The sequence below is a fragment of the Mastigoproctus giganteus genome, chromosome 5 (genome assembly GCF_048544385.1).
Source record: "Mastigoproctus giganteus isolate SK-2022 chromosome 5, ASM4854438v1, whole genome shotgun sequence".
Taxonomy (NCBI): Eukaryota; Metazoa; Arthropoda; class Arachnida; order Uropygi; family Thelyphonidae; genus Mastigoproctus; species Mastigoproctus giganteus.
Window position 1 is genome coordinate 67,868,619 of NC_143579.1, and position 17,194 is coordinate 67,885,812.

At 41.4% G+C, this 17,194-nt stretch overlaps 1 protein-coding gene across 1 annotated transcript in view; it reads left to right on the forward strand.

Annotated features, from left to right (window-relative positions):
- Positions 1-17,194, forward strand: part of LOC150085465 (uncharacterized) — a 515,305-nt gene that overhangs the window by 379,372 nt on the left and 118,739 nt on the right. The window contains exon 12 of the mRNA XM_090374573.1: positions 8,273-8,483. Coding sequence (XP_090230699.1) covers positions 8,273-8,483 — 211 coding nt within the window. The remainder of the gene's footprint in view (positions 1-8,272; positions 8,484-17,194) is intronic.

Here is a 17,194-nt window from a genome sequence, read left to right on the forward strand (position 1 = left end):
AAGGAGGAAGGATGAGGCCAATAGAGTAGGAGGTCTCAATTTGGTGTCAGTAGGGCATGCCCATGCCCTGCCAGAAGGAAGAACAGGGTGGAGGGGAGGAAACAGTTGACCATCTCCTCCCCCCACTACTGGGGTGGGGGTAGAAAGGGCTGGACAAGGGAGCCAGCACAGGTCGCCAATATGGCGTGTATGCAGCGTGGCTGCATAGTGGCTAGGTCAGCAGGTTCAGAGCAGCATCATGACACTGGCCCCACCAGGAGGTACATCTAGGGACAAGGTCTCTACTGACTTGTTCACAGATCGGTTGAATGCCGGCGTTGGTCATGGGATCAAGGTCTCATCCAGTTTTGTCGTGGTCATGGTCCTTCTGTTTCCATTTTGGGTGGTCATTCTTGGTATGGGGTCACTTCCACTGTTTGTTCTGTTCTGGGTGCCGATGCAGTGTTGTCACTCCTGCATATGGTGATTGTCACATCCTAGGGTAGTTTGTTGGGTAAATTACATGCGCTGTCAGTCCAGTTGACAGGGTGTCCGTGTTTGATAGTGACGTTCGTGGGAGCAAAGTCCCGTCCGATATCGTGGTACTCTGATCTTTCTGGTTCAGTTGACAGGGTAATGGCACTCATGAGATCAGAGTCCCGTCCGGTGAGTTGTAGTTGTAGTCAGCAATCAGGTCCTGCATCAGGCCTGAGGTGGTTGGATCATTGTCCTTAGCTGGGTAAACAGCTCATGTGCAAAGCACGAGAGGACCTTGTAGTGCTCCTCCTCGTGTAATATAAGGTGCTCCCGTTCCTTCGGGTTAAAGCATATCTTTGTGATGAAATGACATCTAATGTCCTCAAGGAGGGGATAATTGTGCATTAGGTGTGAGCATGTTTGGTTTTCTCTGCAGTGGCATAATGGGGAATCCCTCATGCCGAAAGTTGATAGGTTGGCATTAAAAGAGCTGTGCCCTGTTAGAAGAAAGGTGGTTAGAAGTAGAGCCCTTGTGAGAACCAGTTTGGCTGTTTGGGATACACTTGGATAATGTGGATGAACTTCTGGGTTATCTCACCTTTAGTTGAGTCCGCCCATCGAGACTGCCAGGTTTGTTGAAGATATTTGGTTAGTCGTTTCTTTTCTGCGTTGCTGTTGTTGGTCGGGTCTGTGGTGAAGCCAATGCAAGTTACACTGTTCCCTCTTGATAATTGATATAGCATGCCACAGCAGACAATCTCCAGGTCCAAGGGTAGGAGCCCCACAAGGGCCTGCAGTGCGTGTGAGCTGACCGTGTAGCATGCTCTGGAGATGGTGAGTAAGATTCTGCGCTGTATCGTTTCTAGCTTTCTTTTATTGACTGCGGTGGTTGCTTTTTTAAACCAGATCCCTGCTGCATAGCTGATGGCTGGGATGAAGAAAGCCTTGTAAAAGAGGGTCCAGGATTCTTTTCCTTAAGCCCCAATCCTTTCACGAGACTCTTGCTATGAGGGCTGAGTAGTTTTTGATCTTTTTTTTGTAGATATACGAGGTGTGGGATGAATGACAGATTTTTGTCAAGGATGATTCCTAGGTATTTTAATTCCATGGTCAGTTTTATGGTTTTTCCTTCTATTTTTATCTGAGGTGGCCTTCTGATATCAAGGGAGCCTTTTAAAAGTATTGAGGATGTCGTATAAGGTGATATTCTTAAGTGATTATTTTTTGACCATTCTTGGAGGGTGTCTATGGCCCGATTTGCAATAGCCTCAAGTTGTGCACGATTGTCCGCCTCCAGCATCAGGACCAGGTCATCTGTGAAGTCTTGAGCATCTGCTCCATTTAGATCCTGGTTGAGGAAGCCGTCCAACACCAGGTTCCAGAGGAGAGGCTCCAGGACTGATCCCTGTGGGGAACCCCAGAACACCAGCCGGGTGAGTTGGCTATAGGGTGTAGATACTGAGATCCTTCTGTTCGAAAGATAGGTTTTAATGCATTGGTATAAGTTGCTGGGAATGTTTGCCTCCCAGAGTCTGCCGAGGACACTTGCCCACCAAAGTGAGTCAAATGCCCTGGCAAAGTCGATGGAGATAATAAGGAAGTATTTACTATTGCTGTGTATAGCTGCATTTATTATACGTTCCAGGGCATCCATGGTGGAACATCCTCATTGAAAGCCAAATTGCTTGGGAGAGGGGAGGCCTGCTTCTTGGTAGTGAGCTTGTATCCTGTTTGTTGAAGGTGTTCATACAATTTACTTAGTACTGGCAGTAGGGCTATGGGTCTGTATGACTCCAGGAGTTCCTGTGGTTTCTTCGGGTTCTTCAGTATTAGTCTAATTCGTGCTGCTCTCCAATCATGGGAAAATATCCTGCAGATAGGCAGTGATTATATAAGTTTAATATAGTTGTGGGATATATTCCACGGCCTTTTTTACAATTTCTGGCTCCAGGTAGTCTTCGCCGGGTGTTCGCTTATTTCTTATTTTTGCTGTCGCCAGATGGAGATCTTCAAGTGTGAACGGGTCCTCCCGATGTGCTGGACAGTAATTAGTATTTTCCTCACAGAGCTGAAGTTGCTCAGGAGTGTGGTCTGAGGGGAGTTTCTGGAAGGTGGTATTCAGGATATTGTCTATAGATTAGTGTCAGGATGTGGTATAGTGGCGTCGAAGATATTACTTCTCCTTTTGGTAATTTATTAGTTGCCACTTTGTATACAACCCCCCAGGGGTCCTTATTTCCTGTTCTTAAGACTAGTGTCTCCCATGAACATTTTTTCCGGGTTCTTATCAGGGCTGTGTATTTGTTTCTGACCTCACGGTATTGTTGTCTGAGAACTTCTACCTCTGCCGCCAGCTAGGATCTTCTCACTCGCTGGAAGCTTTTACAGCGTGTATTTACTTCATTCCGTAGTCTCTGAAGCTCTGCTACCAGCCAGGATCTTCTCGCTCGCTGGAAGCTTTTACAGCGTGTATTTACTTCATTCCGGGAGTCTCTGAAGCTCAGGGCACCACCATGGGACTGAACCTGCGGATGGTTTCTTTCTTTTTATAGCTATGTTTGAAGCCTCTGTGATTAGACTTACTATAGCACGCTGGTGCTGGTCCGGGGTGAGGTTTGTGCTGTCGAATGCTTCAACAGAGTATGTCAGTGCCTCCCGAAATTGTTCCCAGTTTGCCTTGGCTATAGCAAATCTGTTGAGGATTGTTCTGGGTGTGGGTGGTCTGTTGAGGGCACGGTGCATCTGGAAAGTAATTACTCTATGGTCAGAGGTTGTCCAGTCCTCTCTGACCTTCCATGAGGATATGTATCCTGCTTTGGAACGAGTGGCTAGGCTTATGTCTATTGTTGCCTCCCAAAGAGTGCTTGAGAAGGTCGGTAGATTATTTGGCTGATTCAATACTGTGAAGCTGCTGTTGGTCAGGAATTCTTCCAGGCGCTGTCCATTGGCAGTTTCTCGTTGGTCGGGAGTTGTACAGTGCCAGGCTGGTGACCTGCAGTTTGCATCTGCACATATGATTATTTTAGCATTAGGGAGCTTGTGGAGGACATTTTGCAGGTATTGGGTTGCGGGGAGAATATCTTTGCCGGGTTGGCAGTATAGCGATATGGCATAAAATTCTCCCAATGGAGAGATGATCTGGGCACAGGCAGCCCATCCGTTGCAAAAGTGGGTTATTTTAGTAATCCACTTTTGCAATGTGATAAAGGGGTAGGGTAAGATATGACAACAACTAAAGGACAACAGAGAGGTCAGGGTTGCAGTCAGCCGTTATGTTGTACAATTTTGTATGTGGGTGGGTATCCTCTCACCTCTTTCTTGTGCGTGTAGGGTTCCTGGAGGAAGAGGATGTCAAGAGGATGTTAGTTATCCTCGTCTACCTTTTTCTTTAGTTGCACAGTGACTGCAATTGCCCGTTGTGCGTTATGCTGTGCAAATTTCACTGTGTTAGAATCTTTATATTTATAAAGAGTTCCCATAATCTGTTCTTTGTTGTTGTTGAGTGCTTCTGGCTTTTAAGTACACGGGACAGTTACTGTCTCTGACAGAATGGTCTGCTGGTAACTTTAGGGCTTTGCAGTTTGCACACACTGGTGGAGTGGTTTTGTTTGGGCAGGAGTTGTAATTGTGGCCTACTTCTGCACAGTGCCCACAGGTTGGAGAAGTTTGTGGTTGGGTACATGTGTGTGTAGTGTGGCCAAATCAGCAGCACCTAAAACACTTTGGAACAGCCACGTGCTCTCTGAAGCGATGGCTGCCCCAATTGATGTAGATTCTTGCCTGCTGTGTTAGTACTTTCCACGATCTGGGAGCTAGTTCTACCACCCAGTTAGTGGAGTTATTATTTCTGGGTTTTGTCTGATATCTGGGTGTTATCAGATTCGATGGGTCCGTATCCGGGAATGCTTGCTGCAGGTTTTTGTGATATATCTCATCTTGCAGTTGTGTTGGGGATAGGTCATTTCCTGTGTTAAAGATTACAATGCTTAGTCCTTTTTTCTTGGGAGTTTCTGCTTGTAGGCCCAGGGATAGCACTTTTGGGTTTGCTATAATTTTGTTCGCCTCCTCCTGTGTCTCTGTCTCGATGATGATGCCGACGTTGCAGGTCTTCCTTATCGATTTTATTCTGGTATGTTTGAATTCATCGCTAAGGTTAGTAATTACAGTCTTCTTTACTTCTTCACTCGTGTGAAGAGTCCCGGTGTTTGTTGGCTTCAGTATGACCAGGTTGGGTTTTGGTAGTAGTGGTACTTTCTTTTTGCTGGGAGCAGTGAGGGTTGGTGGTCGCTCCGTTGTCATTGTGGTCCTCAGCGCTTGGGAATATGTGGGTGCACGCTGTTGCATCAGGTTTGCCCCACATTCCATGTATGCCTGGAGCTTTGCATTGGCTCTCTCACTCTCGAGGTAAGTTTCCATCAAGAGAGTGTCCAGCTTGTTCCACAGGTTCATGATTTGTGCCCTTAGCCCTGTGGTTACCCTGTTAGATTGCTCCTTAAATAATGTTTCCAAGGCAGCCTTGAGGAACAGAGACTTCTCGTGAACTGTACCTCCTGGCAAGGAGAGATCCAGGGGAGCCTCTGGTGGCTTCTCCTCGCTGGTGTCCTTTTAGTTTTCTTTTATGTATTTTGATTCAGTTTGGGAGCGTATCTCCCGCTCCGGATTAGGTGTTGGCTTTCTATACTTGCGTTTTCCTGTTAGCGGGGCCCCGAATGTGGTGCTGATATCTCCTGTTGTTGGTCTATGACAATGGGGTCGTCATTTTGGCTCTGATGCGCGGCATCTGTGGGTTTTTTCAATTTCCCATCCATCTTTGCGAATTTCAGATTATCGAACTTTTATGGATAATCAGAGTTTATGAGGTCCTGCGTGAAAGAGCTCGTGGAGGTGAGCAAGGGGCCACCTTCATCAAGTCTCTGTTTGAATTTGGAGCTGAATTGTTCTTCAGTGAAGATTTTGGGCTCTGTCACTTGGGGTGGGGGTTCTGGGAAACAGCCAGATGTGGAAATGTCCCTAGATGGTTACATAGGTATAAGGTATGTTCATGTCAGACGGCAACTGGGATTTCTCCCATCTCTGCGTGTGTTCGCTGTATCGAGGACAGTACACTGTCAAGCCAGAGATTTGAAAGTGTGTGGGCCATGTCTGTGCAGTGTGATGTGTTGTGCCCATTATTTGTCCGGCTTATTGGCCACCAGGCCCCTAGTGGGGCCTGATGTTGCCCATACCTTGCCATGTGGAGGCTAGCCGGGTGTGTCCAGAATCATGACAAGTTGCTCCGGCAGATCCTGCCACCTAGTTTCCTGGGATTTCAGTGGCTAGGGCCTTAAAAAAAAAAGAAAAAAAATATATATATGCGTTTGCTGTTAATTCTTAATAAGATTGCTATTAGCAAGTCACTGGTTGGGGTTGAACGCTAGAGAGATGTGTTAAAAGGCCTAATAGGTCGGGCAGAATTTTGTTGTTATTAAATTTAGACATGTGGGCTATATGTTAGATGAAAGATAAAAGTGGGAGGGAGGGGAGGCTGAAGACTGGGGGATAGAAGTAGAAGTAAGTAGAAGTAAGGGGTCAATAGAGGAAATGACCTCTGCTAGGCAGTATGGCATGCCCATGCCACACCAGAGGGAAGTTTGGATGGCGGGTGGGGGAGACGAAGAAGAGTTCTCTCCCCCCCTGCCATGGATAAGGTATACAGGTAGATTGGGGGAAGAGGCTGAAGTGAAAGGCAGAAGCATGGGGACAATAGAGAAGGTGACCCCAGGTGGTCAGTGAAGCAGGCCCATGCCTCACCAGGCGAAGAGATGGGTCAGCAGGGGAGGGAGGAAACAGAGCATGTCTCCTCTCCCTCCTGCCAGGGATAGGTAATTTAAGGTAAATAGGGTAAGGGTACCCCATTCAGCTCGCCATATAGCATTTGGCAGCGGAGCTGTTGGTGGTCCTAGTCCATTCCCGGGAGCGATCGGACCGAAGCGTGATCGTTCATGGGGTGGTTCCCATCCGTTCTGCAGTCTTTACAGTCAAAAGGTCCAGGTTTGCTTTTCGGCGTTTGTGGGGTCTTTCTTGTTTCATTTCCCATCCATGTGATGTTTGCATCAGTGTTGTTTATAGAGTCATTTCTCATTGATTCCTAAACCCTGGAGGTGCCTAAACCCTGAAGTGGACTTTAGGTCCACTTCAGGGTTTAGGCACCTCCATAGCCAGTTGGGCAGGAGCGGCAGTGCGAAGCACACGCTTCTTGATTAGACCGGGTTTCGAGCCCGTGACCACCAAATACGGAGGATGTGGAAAGGTCAGGGAATGACCACCACATATTCTCGGAGCAATATGGCCTTAGTTGCTAATGCTCCTATAAAAATACCAAAATAACAAATAACTTCAGGGTTTAGTGCCTTGATTATCGGAGGCCATTGGGTTCCAGGCGTCTTCCACGGGACGATTTTCTTCGAGATGGTTAAATAGTGAACCTAATTTGTTAGGTCACTGAAATTTTTTAACAGCTATCTTTTACATGACCTGATGCATTATAGCCGTAGTTGCTAATGTGCCAATGAAAAACCAAACCATACCACATTACTACTCCTGTGAACTATTATCATTATCAATTATCATTATCACAACCATTATTAATTAAATTTACTGTTCAACATATCTGTTCCTAAATTTTTTATGAACACCTTGAGCATGAAAAACAGAACTAATTAAATTAGTTCTGTGTTTCATGCTCAGTGTTAGTATTAGTAGTTGCAAATGATGCAAGAAAGTGAGTTTATACATCAGCCAAAAAAAAAAAAAAAAAAGAGCTGATGGTTCCCGAATCACCTGTCCATCCCTTCTATCAGTTTGTCTAATTCTGCCTTGAATTTATTCAAACTACTCACCTCTACAACAATTGACTACCAGCTGGCTGAAGGCAAATTAATGCACACTTACCTGCAACCATGCTCCTCAGTTTCAATTTAGTATGAGTAAGAAGAAGGATCCCACATCGGCATAGTCTAAATTATACACTATATAAAGTTTACATCAAAACAAATGGTTTGAAACTTTTTTAAAATGAACAGAGCACAAACTTCCAAAGCTGCTTTTGACTTCCCTAATATAAGCATAAAATGATCCAGCATAGATTTCCGGTGTTCAGTGATGCACCTTATAACAACTGTAAGAGTGATGAAAACAGTGCATAAATTATTATTTTTTTAAACTGCTAACTCTTTTAATTATAAACTTGCAATAAATCATGTAAACTTTTCTGTGCTTTCGCATTTATTACCAAACAATACACTATTAAACAATATGATTTCCTTCTCACTCAAACTAAACAGTCTAGCACCCTTGTAAATAAATTAACTTATACCTTTCATAACCAAACTTCTCTTTCAATGTTCAATTCTCTCTCTCTCTCTCTCACTCTCATTTTCAAGCATCCAGCACTGACAACCACATAGTAGTTGATAATTGTTCATAGGCATAGTTCATCCTATTTACCAGTGGCACAAAATTAATGTATGATAATGTGGTCAAGGAAGGGAAAATAAAGCACTAAACAACTAAAACTGTTTCTACAAATGTGAAGTAAAAAAAAAAGACAAATTACTTTTATTGGGATTGCTTTTGTCTGTCACAGTCCTAGAACTATTTTTAACAAATAGGGACTGGGAAAAATAAAAAATTATGTATGATCCCATTTGTCTCTCTTCTGTAATTAAATTTTATAAGTTTAGTTTATTTAAGGAAGTTCTAATAAACAATTCAGTGACAGTCTCTACATTATAATGCAGTCACAGGCATAATGTAATTTGTTCTTTATAATTTTTAGGAATCTTCATGGAGAAAAGAAATTTTCTTGTGATGTTTGTGGAAAGAAATTTCATCGAAAAGACCTTCTTTTGGAGCATCATGCAGTGCATGGAGAGCCCACATTTCCCTGTCCCACGTGTCAAAAATTGTTCAAAACTAAAAAATCCTTGGATGTTCATATGATGATTCATGATGGTATAAAACGATTTAAATGTGCAACTTGTGACAAAGTAAGTTATTTAGCATTTTCATCCTCCAGTTTAATTAAGATAAAACTGTATATTACTTTATAAAAATAAATGAGCAAACAATTTTAATAACTTTATTTTTCAAATGGAGTGCAGCTTAAATGTAATTTTTTTTTTAATATGAAAGTTGAAAAAGCATAATTTTAAATAAATTGTATAATTATTGTAAGTGGTGGTAAAAGCTGTTTTTCTTATGTAGCATTGAGCAAACTAAGTTTTCTACTTGGTATACTGATCTCATATTGTTGTGGCACCTTTGCCATGAGTTACCTTGGTATTGCACTACACTAAATAAAATGTGCTGCTCAAGTGGAGAATATATTGCTGCTTTTTTTAAAGTGTTTGCCACTGCCTAGACTCAAGTTTTAGTTTCTGGATAAAAATAATTGCAAACCTTGAAAAAAGGCTCTGATAGACACTGCACGAAAGCAAAACGGAAAGGTTGGTATCATCCACCTCTTCTGTTTCACTTGAGTAGTTGACAGACGTGATCCACCCAAGTAAAATAGAAGAGGCTACTACAAACCAGCAAATTCACAACCTCAAATCATCTCTGGGCTGACATGCCCACCCAAACCCAAGTTTAAACTTTGTTTGGAGTCTTATTGTGAGCTGGAAGGCACCTTAGCAACCCAGTGACAAGAAGTTTTGTGCATCCTCTCACATATGAGATGTGAGAGGGTGCACAAAAATAAAATTAAGTAAATTAAGTGAATGTGAAAGCTGCTGCCGCAAGTGCTAAAAACATTACTGTAAGTGACTTTGGTGGCCAAAGCCATTTTTCTTATGTAATAGCACCAAGTTTGCTACTTAGTGCTACTACAATATGAGATCAGTGCACTAATTTTGCTACTTAGTGCACTGATCTCATATTGTGGGGACACCTTCACCACAAATTGCCTTGACCGCATCTCATATATTGTGGATACTTTTTGTCTACTGGGTTGCTAAGTTGACACATTGCCTACATGCTCACCGATGAGACTCCAAAGACGAAACTCAATTCTAGGCAGTAGCAAATGCTTTAAGTAAAAAAGCAATGCACTTATTCACTGGAACAGTGTGTTTTATTTAGAATGGTGCAATACCATGACAACTTGCGGAAAAGGTGCAACCACAATATGAGATCAGTGCACTTAGAAAACTTATTTGCTGAACACTATGTAAGAAAAATGGCTTTGACACCACTCACAATAATGTTTTTTAGCACTTGAAGTGCCAGTTTTCATCAGTCACTTAATTGTGTGATTAGAAAAAATAAAATAACATTGTACTGCATGTTAAGAATCTTGAGTTAAATAGTTTATTAAAACTTAAAAGGAGGAATTAATTTTTACCAGATACATCCAGTATGCTGAACTTATTTATTAACTGATGACATTGTTTCAGTAACTGTTATCAAGTCTGAAATTTTAGTGAGCACCTGGAAAAAACTGTATTTATGAGAATCATCAAAAAAAAAAAAAAAAAAGCCTCCTTATTAAAGAAAAGTTCCCACAGGAAAAACATGAACCTTTCAGATCATTTTAACTTTCACTCAGAGCTATGAATATTAACAACTTTTAGTTGTATTTTTACAGATTTTACAAATAGATTATTTTTATATAAAACTACTGCTAAAAATATGTAAAAACAGAAATATCATCCTCCTGTAAAGCATAGATGGCTGCAAACTGGATTTCTTATATACTAGACTCAGTTAAAGTGTGCTTTTTTGACTTCCTCAGGCTGCTGGTTTCAGTGGTAATTTTTTTTTTTTTCTCTTTCTCTCATTTCTTTCATAGCACCTGATGGAATTTTTCCCCCTTCTCTTCACTTAACTAGCTAAAGTTTCTGGAAAATAGTTGATTAGAGTACAACTGTACCTTAACACTCATATTGCAGCCTAGTTTTCTGAAATTCTCCAGAATGTTACTCACAATCAGCTGATAATCTGGGTGTTTGTTTCTCAAAAAAATGTGTACTACTTTTTTTAAAGATGGTGAAGCTTCTCTTCCAGTTTGGTTGATGGATTCTTCAAATGCAAAGTCTAGCAGCAACTTGCAGATTTGAAGTTCAACAAAAATTCCTGCTCCAACTGTTTTTTCATATGTGAAAAAAATCAAAAAATATGTGAAAAAGTGATGGGAATTTAGTGTAAAAACTTGAAACAACTTTCTTCTTTGTTCAGGGCTTAGATGAACTGTTTCATTAAACCTAGCTTTATATGCAGAGGAAATAACAGTACTTTGTTTTGATGTACTAGAACATTGGGAAAGGAAAGTGGGGTGGCCCCACTTTCCTTTCCCAATGTTCACCTCTTGCTTGACTACTGCACTCACACAGAAGGCAAAGTATTTTTGTGTAACCAAGTTGTTGGCAGAGTAGGAGACCAGTAACTTCAAAATCTCCACACACATTACTCACGGCCGCCTCCGTATCCAGGTGGGCAGGAGCAGCAGTGCGTAGCAACGCTTCTTGATTAGACCAGAGTTTGAGCCCGTGACCACCAAATATGGAGGATGCGGAAAGGTCAGGGATTGACCACTGCATATCCCCGGAGCAATATGGCCTTAGTTGCTAATGCTCCTAAAAACCAAATAAACAAACAAACACATTACTCAACCGTGATCCTTGTATTGAATTTTTTTCCAAAAGAAGCTTAACATTTTCATAGTTCCCTTTTAATTTTGGGCTACAGGAATGGATGTATACTTGTTTCTATTATGAAGTAGAAATCCTTTGTGGCTTTTCTTCAATTAGTCAATAAATAGCCTCCACTCTGTTGGCCAATAGAAAATTCCAAAAAAGTTTATAACTGCTGGAATTGTGCAGGAATGTGCAATATCATTAAGCCTTCTTAAAAATGGGGAACCAATTATTTTTCACAATGCCTATACCATAAAAAGACTTCCCAGAGTCCGGCAGATTCTTGGATTTCTGTCTTGAGCCTAAAAGATTCTTCAAATTCTACTCCTTGGATAGATTTAAATCTCTCACAACATCGTCAAGTTCACGTTGTGTAAACAGCTGTGATCCAGTGTTTTGAATTTCTTCATTTCGATAGTTTGTATCCTCTAGATTACAATTGTCAGATTCAGGATCTGATTTCATTTTTTCAAGAACAACTGGTGGAAGTGGTACCAGTTATTCTGGTACATGGGGTACTGGGCTTACAGCTGAAGTAACGTTGCAGGGTACACAGTACTCGGCTTGTTTGTCATGTTATAACCTGCTACATTTACAAAACAAAAGTAGCAGTGATTAATACGATTGCAAGGTTACCTCAACACCATGAGAAAGATAAATTCCATAACTTTTTTTTTTTTTTTTTTTTTTTTTTCCACATTTCCACAGTGATATGCCATCCACACATGTACGGCACACTTTATGGAGGGGCAACTTTTATCTTGGTTACCTAATTTAATTTCAAAATATGTGACATATACATTTTTCACAAATGATGTTATATCTTGCCTTTTTTGCTACAACATGAGTTACTGCAAGTGTAACAAAATATATTTGGATTGTTAATAAAACCACTAGCTGCCATTGTCAATTTCACAGAATATAAAAATAATGTTAGACGCCAATACTAGTTAGCAAATCTGTGTCAGAAAACAACTGCATGCGGAAAAAACACTTTGAAGGTTTATATAGCTTCATGACTTGCATGTCTAAATATGTCTGGGCTCAACACTTGTATCTGTCAGCCACAAGGAGGTAGTATGCATATCATGTATACATGGAACATCTATTTCAGAAAACACTTCTTATTGTTCATAAAAAAGGGGTCAGTAGTGAGTGGACATGTGAAGCTACGATCCGCTTGATTGGTAAACGACGGAGTCTGGTGGAATGCATTTGCTGTAGTCTTTGGATTTATATAGTGGTTTTCATCATGAATTTCATCGTTTTAAAGAAAGGAGCATATGAACAGAAGTAAAATAAACCAGGTGAGAGTACTTTTATTAATTAGTTTTGTAGTTTTTTTCAACTTTTGAACAAATTTTGGAGCAATACGGTCGATACGATAATCTCCTGGTAAGAATGTTGCTTTCACTGTCATTACTTTGATTGTTCATAAGTTGAAAAACAGTAATCATTCATTGACAAAAAAATTGTTGTAAGTGCATTATTAATGGCAGGGAATGTGAATATAAATTGAAACTAGGCTTAGACTTAACATTTGAAGGACTTTTCTTTGTTAATGACCTTAAACCGACCAAAAAAACGATTTTCCCACCCAAACGAAAAAGTCAAATAACTTGGATTTGAATAGGTCCACAGACATAACTAATATATCAAAATATTCCCCAAGACTTGAGTAACTGTTTTTTCATATGTGAAAAAACAGTTACTCAACAGTAACTGTAACAGAAAACAACAGTAACAGAAAAAACAGTTACCTAATTTCCTGAGATTTCAGTGGCAATATAATAATATGATGACAAGTAGAGACCCGAAGTTACTCGAAAAAGCCAAAAATCTGTAAACATTGATCATGACATTGATTTAGAAGACCCCCTGAGTTTGTGGTAAGAGTACTCGGAGAGAGAACCCCCAACAATGAAGAAATTAATAAAGATGATTTAGAAACTTGCCCCACAGGCCCTCTTAGTACAAAATAGGCCAGGAAGGTGAAAAATCAGCCAGAAAATAAGGACAAAAATGGCACAGAACCAGAAATGACAAAAACAGAGTAAGAAAGAAAACTTGGTACTCTCAATAAAATAGAAGACCCTAACAAGCAAATAAAAGAAGTCAAGTTATACCTGGAATATTTCATGCATAAGCAGACCAACTGAATCACATCTGCCATAAGGTTGCAGATTGTGAACTGTTGGTCTATATTAGCATTAGCATTAGCAGAGGCATATGATACAAGAAAGCAAGCTTATTCAGCATCAGCCAAAAAAAAAAAAAAAAAAAAAAAAACCCACTCCCATTTCACCCCTCCGTTCGTTCGAAATACCTGTCCAGTTGAGCTTTAAATTTGTTTAGGCTATCAACTTCAACAACAAGTGATGGAAGTCGGTTCCACCAACCAACCACCCGCTGGCCAAAGGCAAATTTCCGCACATCTATCCGACATCCGTCCTTCCTCAATTTGAATTTATGCCCTCTGAGGTGATTATTCTGAGAAAGATGAAGAATCCCATTGGCATTGAGCATGCTCAAACCATTCAAAGCCTTATACACCTCTATCAGATCACCTCGCCGGTGCCTAGTCTCCAAACTCTGTAATTTGCAAAACTTAAGCCTTTCTTTGTAAGAGCAACCCTTTGTTCCATTTACTAATCTTGTTGCCCTTCTCTGTACCCGTTCCAGCAGCTCTACATCCTTCTTGAAATGAGGCCTCCAGACCTGTATACAGTACTCAAGGTGTGGCCTTACCATTGCCTTATACAAGGGAATAATCACCTCCTTATCCCTGCTAGAAAAATTCCTGTATATCATTGACAAGACACCATGAGCTACTCTTGCAGCTCGTCTGCACTGCTCAGAGAACTTCATATCTGCCTGCACAATTACCCCCAGGTCCTTTTCATTCTCCACCACTGTCAGTGTAGTTCCGCAGAGTTGATACGTTGCTCTGGGGTTACTGTTTCCCATATGCAGCACTTTACATTTGTCGATGTTAAACCTCATTTGCCACCTCTCAGCCCATCTGTTCAACCTTTCCAGATCCTGTTGCAGCAGCATAGCGTCAGTATTGTCCTTAACGACCCTGCCAACCTTTGTATCATCTGCAAACTTGGACATTAAACTTGATATCCCATCATCAATATCATTCATAAACACCGAAAACAACAACGGACCCAACACTGAACCTTGAGGAACTCCACTAATAACATTAGTCCACGTTGAGCAGTGTCCATTGATTACCACTCTCTGTCTTCTGCCACTCAACCATCCCCTTATCCATAGCAGCAATTTGCCTCCAATGCCACACTGCTCCAATTTGTGCAGCAGTCTTCCATGTGCAACAGTATCAAAAGCCTTTCTAAGATCCAAATATATAATATCAAAGTTATTCCCTGCATCCAGTTCTTTTGTGACTACATCATAGTATCCAATCAAATTGGTCAGGCAAGACCTGCCCTTAACAAAACCATGCTGCGTCTGAGCTATAACTGAATTCTTGTCTAGATGATCCTGCAGTGCTTCTTTAACCAGTGCCTCCATTAATTTACCTGGAACAGAAGTTAAACTAACAGGTCTATAATTACTTGTGTCAGCCTTTGATCCTCCTTTGTGAATTGGGGTTACATTTGCACATCTCCAGTCTATGGGTACCTCCCCTGAGTCCAAAGAAGCTCTCATAATTATGGCTAGGGGTTTGCATACTTCCTTTGCTGCCTCCTTTAATATAACTGGATAGATCCCATCCACCCCAGGTGCCTTTTTTATGTTTATCCTCAACAATCTCTCCTCCACTTTCCTCTCAGTTATTACAAAATCATCCAGCTCACTGCCAATATTAGAACAGAGACTCATAGAGCTCAACACTGAAAACAGAGTTCTGAAATCAGAAGATGATACTGTAGATGAAAAAAAAAGGAAAGTTACAAGAATCTAAATACTCTCAGTTATGCATAGGTAGCGATGGCTAACAAAAATTAGAATAATCAGTTAAGACAGACAAATGAGAAAATAAAGGAAAAACCTAAAGAAAAAGAAATTAATGTAATAATATTAAAAGCCAAGAGTGGCTCCACCCTAAAGAGCAGTGAGGCTGTAAAAGATACAGTCATCACAAAGCTCGAGCCTCATTTAAAAGTGGTAAAGGGGGTAAGATATGACAACAACTAAAATGACAACAGAGAAGCTATACTGGCTGGACCAGCCATAGATTCAAGAAGCACTTCCCTGTTCAAAGGTGCTTTAATTGTTATAAGTATGGGCGTAAAGTGTTTTTGGGTCAAACGGCACCAAGGGTTTCCCCCATCTCCGCGTAGTATACATTGTCGTGTGGTACAGTACACTATAAGGCCAGAGATTTAAAAGTGTATGGATATTGCGATGTGTAATGTTTTGTACCATTGTTCATCTGGCCTTTTAGCTGTTGGGCCCCTAATGGGACCCACCGTTGCCCACACTTGGCCTCGTGGAGGCAGACCAAGTACACCCAGTATAGTTATATTTATTCTGGCAGGCCCTGCCACCTAATTTCCTGAGATTTCAGTGGCTAGGACCTAAAAAAAAAAAAAGTTACTATATTTTATGCTGAAAGGGTAATAGGATTGTTGATGAATGAATGGTAATAGGATTGTTGCATGGTTGACTTAAGTTTTTGAATGTGGATTTGGAAAATTTTGGTTTCATTAGATGCAGTCACAAAGTTAGAGAGAGAGTGGGGAGACTGAAGACTGGGGAGAGTAAGACAAAGGTGGATTCAATAGAGAAGGTGACCCCAGATGGTCAGTGAGGCAGTCCCATGCCCCACCAGATGGAAAAAAAAAAAGTACCCTGCAAGCTGCAGAATAGTCATGTCCGTTGAGTTTGTCTCAGAGGTCACAACTGCTGGTGTCAGGTTCAGGAGATGTGTAGAGTGAAGTCTGACTTTGATCACTGGTGTCTTCTGCAGCAGAGGGATCTCGAGACAGGTGAGCAGTGGACTGCGTCAGTTCCGTGTCCAGTCCTGGTCCTGTTGCAAAAGGTCCTTAGTGTGGTTAGCTCAATCTTTCCGTTTTAAAGTTTCTGTTCAATTAGGTTGAGTTGTTTCATTCAGTTGCTGGCTTTAGTTGTGATGAATAGCAATAAGTGTCCGCCTAGAAAACACCTCTTGCACAAACTTCGTGAAGGCCAGAAACTCTTCCCTCGAGTCTAGAAGGTGATGCTCCAGTTCTGCTGGTAGATATGTGAGTTCCGTCATAAGTCGACAACAGAGGTCCTCATAATGATTGCAGCTGTACATAATGTAGGACCATGTTTCTCTCTCTCTCTCTCCACATGTGCGTAAGGGGTCTTCCGTTATTCGAAAATAAGTTAACTTGAAGGCACCATTGCCCATCAGGAGAAATGTTGTAAATAGACCTGGGTGGAACTAACAGGGGCTCTAAGATACACGAATCCGACTGTAGGCAGGAACTTCCTGGTAATTTCCCCTTTTGTTAAAGCAGACCACCTTTCCTGCCATGCCTGCTACACATGATTCTCAAGTCTGGTCCTTTCTTCTCTTCTATTCTCTGCTACATTTATGGTGTATTTCCCCCAAGTGTAGGGTAATCCTTTGGTCATGTGGTACGTCATTCCACAGCATATAACTTCTAGGTCGAGGGGCAGGACCCCCGCTAGGACTTGGAGGGCATGCGTACTAACAGTACGGCAGGCACGGGTGATGACCAGGTGAATTGAGCATTATATAGTGTCCAAGATCTTTTTGATAACCACTGTTGTGGCTCTATAGAACCACACGGGGGAAGTGTACGTAATCGCCAGGGTGAAGAAGGCTTTATACCACAGTGTTAGCTTGCGTTTTTTGAGTCCCCAGTCCTTCCTTGTTATTCTGGTTATTAATCCGGCATATCTTCTTATTTTTTCTCTCAAGTATTTGAGATGAGGGTGGAAGGACAGGTTGTTGCCTAGAATGATACCTAGATGCTTCAGTTCGGTGAATAGTTTGATTGTCTGGCTATGGATTTTAATTTGTGGTGGTCTTCTTAAGTTTAGGCTGCCTTTCAACAGTATAGATTTAGTTTTTGTAGTTT